The sequence below is a fragment of the Arachis hypogaea genome, chromosome 18 (genome assembly GCF_003086295.3).
Source record: "Arachis hypogaea cultivar Tifrunner chromosome 18, arahy.Tifrunner.gnm2.J5K5, whole genome shotgun sequence".
Classification (NCBI taxonomy): domain Eukaryota; kingdom Viridiplantae; phylum Streptophyta; class Magnoliopsida; order Fabales; family Fabaceae; genus Arachis; species Arachis hypogaea.
Genome location: NC_092053.1, coordinates 24,027,742 through 24,036,465, shown reverse-complemented (window position 1 = coordinate 24,036,465; position 8,724 = coordinate 24,027,742). Strand labels below are relative to the sequence as shown.

At 35.8% G+C, this 8,724-nt stretch overlaps 1 protein-coding gene across 1 annotated transcript; it reads left to right on the top strand.

The window, feature by feature from the left end:
* The first annotated feature begins 953 nt into the window (after positions 1-953).
* On the top strand, positions 954-1,772 carry LOC140181309 (protein FAR1-RELATED SEQUENCE 5-like). The gene is made up of 2 exons (XM_072224846.1): positions 954-1,411; positions 1,496-1,772. Exons 1-2 carry the CDS (start codon positions 954-956, stop codon positions 1,770-1,772), a joined length of 735 nt encoding a protein of 244 aa, XP_072080947.1.
* The last annotated feature ends 6,952 nt before the right edge of the window (positions 1,773-8,724 follow it).

Here is an 8,724-nt window from a genome sequence, read left to right as displayed (position 1 = left end):
CTAAATTTTAATTATCTGGATTTAACGGGATACGTGACATATAATCCTTTTATTTTTGGGTAATTAGAGTTTTTGTGGCATATAAACTGGAATTTGATCATGCAGCTTCTAATTGGAATTAATTGACCAAGGAATTGGCAGTTAATGAATTTTAGAGAAGACTAGGAAGGTCTAAGAAATTAGGGTCTAGTCACTTATAGTTTGCCATGAATTACATCTTACATGATTAAAATGGTTAATAATTAAAGTCAATCAGGAAAATAGATAAATCTGAAGCCTTAACTGTTTTCTCCCATATTTTATTCTCAACTTATTTACTTGCGTGCTTGCCTTTTGATATTTTGAAGTCACTTCTTAAACCTTTTGAACATCTCAAAACCATTTTCTGCTTGGCTAACTAAGTAAATCATTTAACTATCATTGCTTAGTCCATCAATCCTTGTGGGATCGACCCTCACTCACCTGAGGTATTACTTGGTACGACCCAGTGCACTTGCCTGTTAGTTTGTGGTTAGAAATTCCGCACTAGTGGTTCATCACGTTCATGTTTTTGGTTTGGTACACAGAAAGGAGTCTAACAAAAATTAGACCAATATGTTCTATTTTCTTCCTTAAGCACTATATAATTATTTCACCATAATTAAGATTTCGGTTCACCCTATTTAATACTTTAGTTCACCATGCAAACCAGCTGTGTTGTGGATGAAAAATTTGTCCCAAAGGTGGGAATGATTTTCAAGACACTAGAAGAAGCTGGAAAGTTCTACAAATATTATTCCAAACTTGCCAGTTTGTCTACCAAAACCAGGAACACGACTCGGGACGTAGACAAGATTAAGAATCAACTAATTGTATGCTCTAGAGAGGGAAGGTGGAAATAAAATATATCTCCAACTTTGAAGACAAATTCTTCAGCTGGGTTAAATTGTCCGGCCAGAATTTATGTACACATAATGAAGGATGTTGGTCTTTGGACAATTTTCAAACTTGTTTTGAATCACTCACATCCTTGTTGTCCAGACCAAGCTGAGATGCTCAAACAACACAGGGAGCTTAGCATGTTCGTGTGTCGCACCATTGAAACCCACGAGGAAGTCAGAATCAGACCGAATAAAACTTACCAATCATTTGTGGTAGTAGCTGGTAGCCATCGTGAACTAGGTTTTATAGAAAAAGACGTAAGGAATTACATTACAAGGGAAGTACGGAATATTTCCGAAAAAGACGATGCTAAAGAATTTGGGAAGTACCTAGTTAGAATGAAAGATAAGAACCAAAATTTCTTCTTTGAGCTCAATCTTGAAGGTGATCACTGCATTAAACATGCATTCTGGGCTGATGCAAGAAGCAGGGCTACATTTGATTATTTCGGAGACGTGGTTTCATTTGACACCACCTATAACACAAACAGGTATTCGGTTCATTCAAACATTTTTTTGATGTTCAGTGAGTGTATATATTTCGGTTCAACATCGTGTGCTTGTTATTTATGCAGGTACAATTTGGTTTTAGGTTCTTTTGTTGGCGTGAATCACCACGGCCAGTCGACACTTCTTGGATGTGCGCTGATGAAAAATGAGGATATTCAATCATTCAAATGGCTATTTGAGTGTTGGCTACGTTGCATGGGAGGGAAGGCACCAAAAGGTATTCTTACCGATCAATGTGCATCAATTCAAAGGGCAATTGAGCTATGCATGCCAACAACAATTCACCGCTGGTGTATCTGGAACATCATGAAGAAGATCCCAAGCAAACTAAATTGCTACTAAAGACACAATGATATTGAACAAGAGATGAGCCATGTTGTTTGGAACTCGTACACAAAAGATGAATTTGACAGAAATTGGAACGATTTCCTCACAAAGTATGGTCTCGGAGGCAACAAGTGGCTTTCAGGTAATTGAGATTTCAATTCAAATTATTTTTATGCTCATATCTTTTTTCCCCAAAAGCATGCACTGTTTTCAGTTCACCACACCTTATAAGTTCGGTTTGGTATGCAGAGCTATACGAAAATCGACATATATGGATTCTGGTTTACTTGGATCACCACTTTTGGGCTGGGATGAGAAGAACGCAAAGGAGTGAGAGTATGCATTCATTTTTCAACAAGTTCATCACACAGAATAGCTCGTTGAGACAATTCGTGAAGCAATACGACAATTTCTTAGCAAGCAGAGAGAGAATTTGATGCTGCAGATTTTCACACTGTGATACCGTGCGCAACAAAATCAGTAATAGAGGCACAGTTTCAGCGTGTATATACCCATGAGAAGTTCAGGAAAGTTCAAGCTCAATTTAGAGGTAAAGTGAATTGTATCACAAGATCAATGCATTCCACCCTAGGTTTCACAACATATGAAGTCATAGAGCAGGTTTCCAACTCCACATTCAACAAGTTTGTCGTCACCTATGATGCAGTATCACGAGATGTAAAGTGCCATTGTTTGCTTTTTGAGTCTAGGGGCATATTGTGCTGCCATTCCCTAAGTATTCTAAGCTTTGAGCGAGTGGATAACGTGGCACCGAAATACATATTGGAACATTGGAGCAAGAACATAAAGAGGAGGCATACACACATCAAGAGCAGCCAAGATAAACCTCTACTCGAGCCAAGAAGTAAGAGATTTGATGAATTAATGTTTCGGTCACACAATATATGTGAATTTGCATCTGAGTCTGAAGAGTTGACCAGAATTTTGCATCGAGCATTTGACAAGGTCATGGCGAAGATGGAAGAATATCAAGAGAAAAGCAAAGGAAAAAGTTTGTTAACCCACAAAGAAGCGACATTAAGCAATGTGAATGACCTTCAAAGCCCACCACGTGTCAAAACAAGAGGTCGGCCCAAGAACAGACTTGGATCAAACCTGAAAAAAAAAAAGATCTCAAATGCTATGAAGAAAAAGAAAAAGACAGCTCCAAGCGAGGTAAAATTGACTTGCTTTTGATTAGTTAAAAATTGAAATGTTCATTTTGCTAATACACAATTATGCCTTTTGTAGTTGAACCTTTTAGACTCCGGATAATTGATTCAGTCAAGCTTCACTCTTTACAATACACCGGATATGAATTATCCAAGAGAGGATTGTACAAGTTTTAGTTTTTATTAATGTAAATTTTTGTTCACCCATGAGAAAATTTTGGTTCACCATGATTATAGCAGGTTTAATTTCTGAATGTTGATAGTCTTTAATGAATAGTCACTTTTTTTGTGAAATTCTATATTGATATATGCAGTTTTTCGATTCGTCTAGTGTATTAATTTCTAAGTTGAATAATTAGAATTTGTTTTTTGGTTCATGGTTCAGAGTTTAGAGTTCTGAAAGTAACATTTTTTTAAAATTAGATCTATGTTATGTTGAGATATGCACTTTTTCGGTTCACCAGTTGCATTAATTTCGGTTCATTGTGTTTTTGGGGTTTAGGGTTTAGGGTTTAGGTTTTAGGGTTTTAGAGATTTAGGGTTTATGGGTTCAGGGTTCAGTGTTTAGGGTTCTTGTTTTAGTGTTTAGAGTTTAGGGTTTAGGGATCAGTGTTTAGGGATTCAATGTGTTTCTACCTTTTGGTTCGCCCAGTGTATTAATTTCGGTTCACTGTGTTCTTTTGGAGTTCATAATGTATTGGTAATCACCCTGATTTCTTTCACTATGAACCTGCAACAAAACCGCAACCAGGCAGTTTCAACAGGTATATAACAAGACAAGGAGTAATTCATCTTGAATCAGTATATACATTAACATTAGATCTATACATTAATATTAACATTTACGTTAATGTTGACATATATACATTCAGAAGAAGCAGTGTCTGCTTTTTTAAACAAGTTAAACAAAATATTGTTAATTAGAACCATTTAAACTGCACTAGTTTTGAGATTCACTTGATGTTTCTGAATTCGTTGGAACAATTTTTTCTTTTTTCATGAGCCTCTTTTGTCTTGTTCTTTCTGCTAGCGTTATATTGTCAAATTTCGATTCTGATTTGGATTCCGAAAAGATTCTTCTTCCGAAGAAGAATCCACAACAACAACTTTCTTTTCTTCTTTCTCCCTTTTTCTTTTCTCTTTCCCCCTTATTTGCTTTCTATACAGAAGTCCCTAAAACACAAAATTATTTAGTTAGCAGAGTATTTGAAATGAGGAAATACAAAAACAATCAGGTGAATCAAAATGACCACAAACACTCAACTGAATTAAATTCATGTGATGAATAATACGTGATAAATATTCAATTATCAAGAAAAATATTTCTGCATGCACAATGCTTCAAATCAACACATTACCATCGTGTCCGTTGCTTACTCAGAAATCCGGTCAAGCATCATCTTCTTTGTCCAATAGGCCACCCACGGTGCCGGGGGAGCATCAAGTCCATCCAAGCGAGGGAACTTGGTTTCATGGAAGTATATCAGCATCAAAACAAAAACACAGCCCTCAACGGACTGTTTCTTCTCCTTTCTCTTATTTTTGATTCCATTCCTCAAGAAGCTAAGCACATGACTTGCCCAATCCCACTGTTGGATGTTATCTACACAAAAGATAGGTGGCTTATGGATCGCGGAGGCCATGCTTACCGTCATCCGCAGCAAGAAGTACTTCTGTACGAAGACAACAAAAGTCCAGCGGAATTTTTGCCGGTTCTCCTCCCCTTCAACACTCATATTTAGGACAGACTTTTTCAAAGTCGCCAACGTAACACATTTGAGGCTATCAAATATTGCCTTGTCTTCCTCATTCAGTTTGCGATAGTCAACCTTTTTAGGAAAATGATCCCCTACAATATTTTAATAGCAACAAATGAGCCAAAAAGGTTCAGTTTAATTTTTTATATACCAATGAACCAAAGTTAAAGGTAGCAATGAACCGAAATTAAAGGGAGCAATGAACCGAAATTTAAGGAAGCAATGAACCGAAAATAAGCAAGAAATGGAAAGTGTATTACCGCCGTGGCTTATCCCCAGCGCAGCTGCTACCTTGGTAGGTGTTATGTATATTTTTTCATGGAGAGTTTTCAAGCAACCATGATACTCATAATAGCAATCAATCAATTCTCTTAAGAGCGCGTGAGATACCTTCATTTCTGGGACATGTGTGGCACCGAATCCCATTTCTTCAACTATATCTTTCTTTTTCTAACTCATATTCTTGAACACTGTTGCTAAATGATAGTATTTCTCCATGCAAAAGAAGTACTGAACAGAGTAACAACCAATTTCAAAGCCCTAGTTACACTATCCACTGAATTGATTGAAAATAACAACAAATTTCATTCCAAACTCTAGTTATACTGTAAAAATGCATTCACAATAGTTCGATCTTTTAAACGAAGCAAATCAATCCAGTAAACCTAAAATGCAACTAGGAGAAACGCTACAGTACAAGATTTCAAGTGAACAGTAATTTTCTCATACCTTTGGTAGTCTCTGTTGCTATTTTTGTTTGTTTGTGGTTGTTCGTTGCCAAATCTTCTAGCTATTCTTCTACAGTAGTAGTTTTCGTAGAGAACGTGACTGAAATTTCAGTGATTTTGAGAGAGATTCGAAGAGAAGGATTGGTTTCGTGCATTTTGAAGAAGAAGGAATGTTTTATTATAATGAAGCGCGTAGAAGTCACGTTTATTTTAATGACGTTGGAGGCGGGTAAATTTATTTGTGCTTGGGTCAACTTGTGATTTAGGGTTTATGAGTTCAGGGTTCAGTGTTCAGGAGTTCAGTGTGTTTCAAAATTTCGGTTCGTCTCGTGTATTAATTTTGTTTCACCGTGTTCATGGTTGAGGGCTTAGGGTTCAGGATCTAGGGGTCTAGGGTTTAGGGTTCAGGGTTCAGGGTTTTGGGGGGTTTAGGGTTTACGCTAGGGTTCAGCGGTTAGGGTTTATGGTTTAGCATTTAGGGTTCAGAGTTCAGTGTTCAGGTTTCAGGTTCAGAGTTCAGTATTTGGGTTCAAGGTTTAGGGTTTAGGGTTTAGGTTTTAGGGTTTTAGGAATTTTGTGTTTATAGGTTCAGGGTTCAGTGTTCAGGGTTCTGGTTTTAGTGTTTAGGGGTTCAATGTGTTTCTACCTTTTCGATTTGCCCAGTGTAATAATTTTGGTTCACCGTGTTCATGGTTGAGGGTTTAGGGTTCAGGATCTAGGGCTCTAAGTTTTAGGGTTCAGGATTCAGGGTTTTGGGGGTTTAGGATTTACAGTAGGGTTCAGGGTTTAGGGTTTAGCATTTAGGGTTCAGAGTTCAGTGTTTAGGGTTCAGGTTTAGGGTTTAGGGTTTATGGTTTAGGGTTTATGGTTTAAGGTTTAGGGTTGAGGTTTAGGGTTTAGAGTTTAGGATTTAGTGTTTAGGGTTCAGTGTTTACGGGTTCAGTGTGTTTCTACCTTTTCTGTTCGCCCAGTGTATTAATTTCGGTTCACTGTGTTCTTTTGGAGTTCATAATGTATTGGTAAATACAGTGATTGCAATCACTGAGAATCTGGAATAAAACAGCAGCCAGGCAGTTCCAACAGATATATAAATATTAATATTTGATACATACATTAATATTAATAATAGATATATACATTAACATTGATATATATACATTTGAAAGAATCATTGTTTGCTTTTTTAACTAGTTAAACAAAATATATACAACTACTATATGCATTGTTTGATACATACATTGACATATATACATTTGAAGTATGCATTTATTTCTCTTTAAACAAGTTAAACAAAATATTGTTAATTACAACTAGTATATGCTATTTGCTATCTAAATCCCCATATGTGTATTTACAATAAGGGCTGGAGAGGAAAGCAGACGGCTTGGTGAGTCTTATTGCTTCAGATTCCGAAATCACTTTGTCTCTGATTGTGTTCACTTCATGAAATAGAAAATATGGACCATATTGGTATCTGGAGTCATCAATTTCTTTCTGCATTTTAATTGAAATGAATTAGTTACATAAGAAATGAACCCAAATGAAATAAGAACAATATCATTCAAAGCCCTAATCATAATGTAAAAATGCAATCACAACAACCCTAAACCCTGAACACATTAAATATCAAGTAAATCAAAATCACATTAAATAACAACAAATTTCATTTAAAGTCCTAGTCATACTGTAAAAATTCAATCACAGTTACCTTAAACCCTGAACAAATTAAAAGGAGTCCACCGAACCGAAAAACATTCAGTTGGTGAATCAAAATTATATGAGTTACCGAACCGAAAATTGTTTATGTGGTGAATTTTGTTGATGAAATTTTAATCAACAAGAATAGTATTTATGCATGGAAAAAAATTATTGAACAGAGTAACAACCAACTTCAAAGCTCTAGTTACAATATCAACTTAACTGAATGAAATAAGAAAAGAAAGAAGTTTATTAATTTAGAAAGTACTTACTTGTGACCAAGCTTTATATTTATATCTCTTCTTGCTTTTTATCAATGAAGTAATCCTACCGAACAGAAAAACATTCATATGGTGAATAGTACATGACAACTATTTATTCATAAAAAAAATGTTTCTTAATGCAGAAATATTCAAATGAACAAACTAGCAATTGCAAGTAAGACAAATAATTTAATTATAACCTAAAAGCATTTCAAAGCAAATTTTTCGGGGAATTTTAGTAGAGTATTTACCAATGGTTGTGTTATTTCGGATGAAATCCGTTCAATGATCATTTTCCTTGTCCAATAGGCCACCCATGGTGCATGGGGAGCATCAGGTGCAAACGGGCGGGGGAACTTTGTTTTATGGAAGTATATCAACATTAATACAAAAACACAGCTATCAACAGATTGTTTCTTCCCCTCTCTCTTGTTTTCAACTCCTTTCATTAAGAAGTTGAGAACATGCTTTGCCCAATCCCATTTCCTAATGTTGTCCACATGAAAGATCGGTGGCTTGTGGATTGGGGAGGCCACACTTACAGTTGTGGGAGCAAGAAGCACTTTTGTATGAAGACAACAAAAGTCTTCTTGAATTTTTTCCGGTTCTCCTCTCCTTCTACACTCATATCCAGCACATTCCTTGACAAAGTTGCCAAAGAAATATTTTTGACACTGTCAAATATTTTCTTGTCTGCTGGATTCAGCTTGTTGTAATCAACCTTTTTCAGGAAAAAAATTTTCTACAATATTTTAATAGCAAAAATAAGACAAAAATGGTCAGTTTAACTATCCGGACACCAATGAACTGAAAATAAGCAGTAAGTGGAAAATGTATTACCTCCGTTGGTTATGCCGAGGGCAGCTGCTACTTTCTGAGGAGTTATGTATATTGTCTCCTATAGAGTTTTCAGGCATCCTCTCTCTACATCAAACCGATTAAGCAATTCTATCAACAGTGTATTAGAGACGTTCATTTCTGGCACATGTGTCAGACTACCAAATCCCATTTCTTCTACAATATCTTTCTTTCCTTGACTCATTTTCCTGTACACTGTTGCTATTATCTTTGTTTAGCATCTGCAATAGTGAGTTTTCTGCAACTTTTGAAACAGAATGTGAGGATATATTTATAATACAAAATAGATATTATTCAAATGAAAGTAGATAAATATATTTAATCTGCTTACGTTATAATGTGCCTTCTCCTTCATTGTTGCCATCTTCTTCTTGTATTTTGATGTAATAAAAAATTTTGGTCAATATTTCATTCAATATATCAACAAGCACTAGCATGTATATGTTAAACAAGTCAATTAAAATGTCACAACCCACCGAACCGAAAATCCT

Bases quoted from the DNA above. Each gene is read 5' to 3' on its own strand.
- LOC140181309 (XM_072224846.1), top strand. From the start codon at position 954: ATGAAGGATGTTGGTCTTTGGACAATTTTCAAACTTGTTTTGAATCAC. The intron at 1,412-1,495 runs GTATTCGGTTCA...TTATTTATGCAG, and splicing joins ACCACCTATAACACAAACAG to GTACAATTTGGTTTTAGGTT.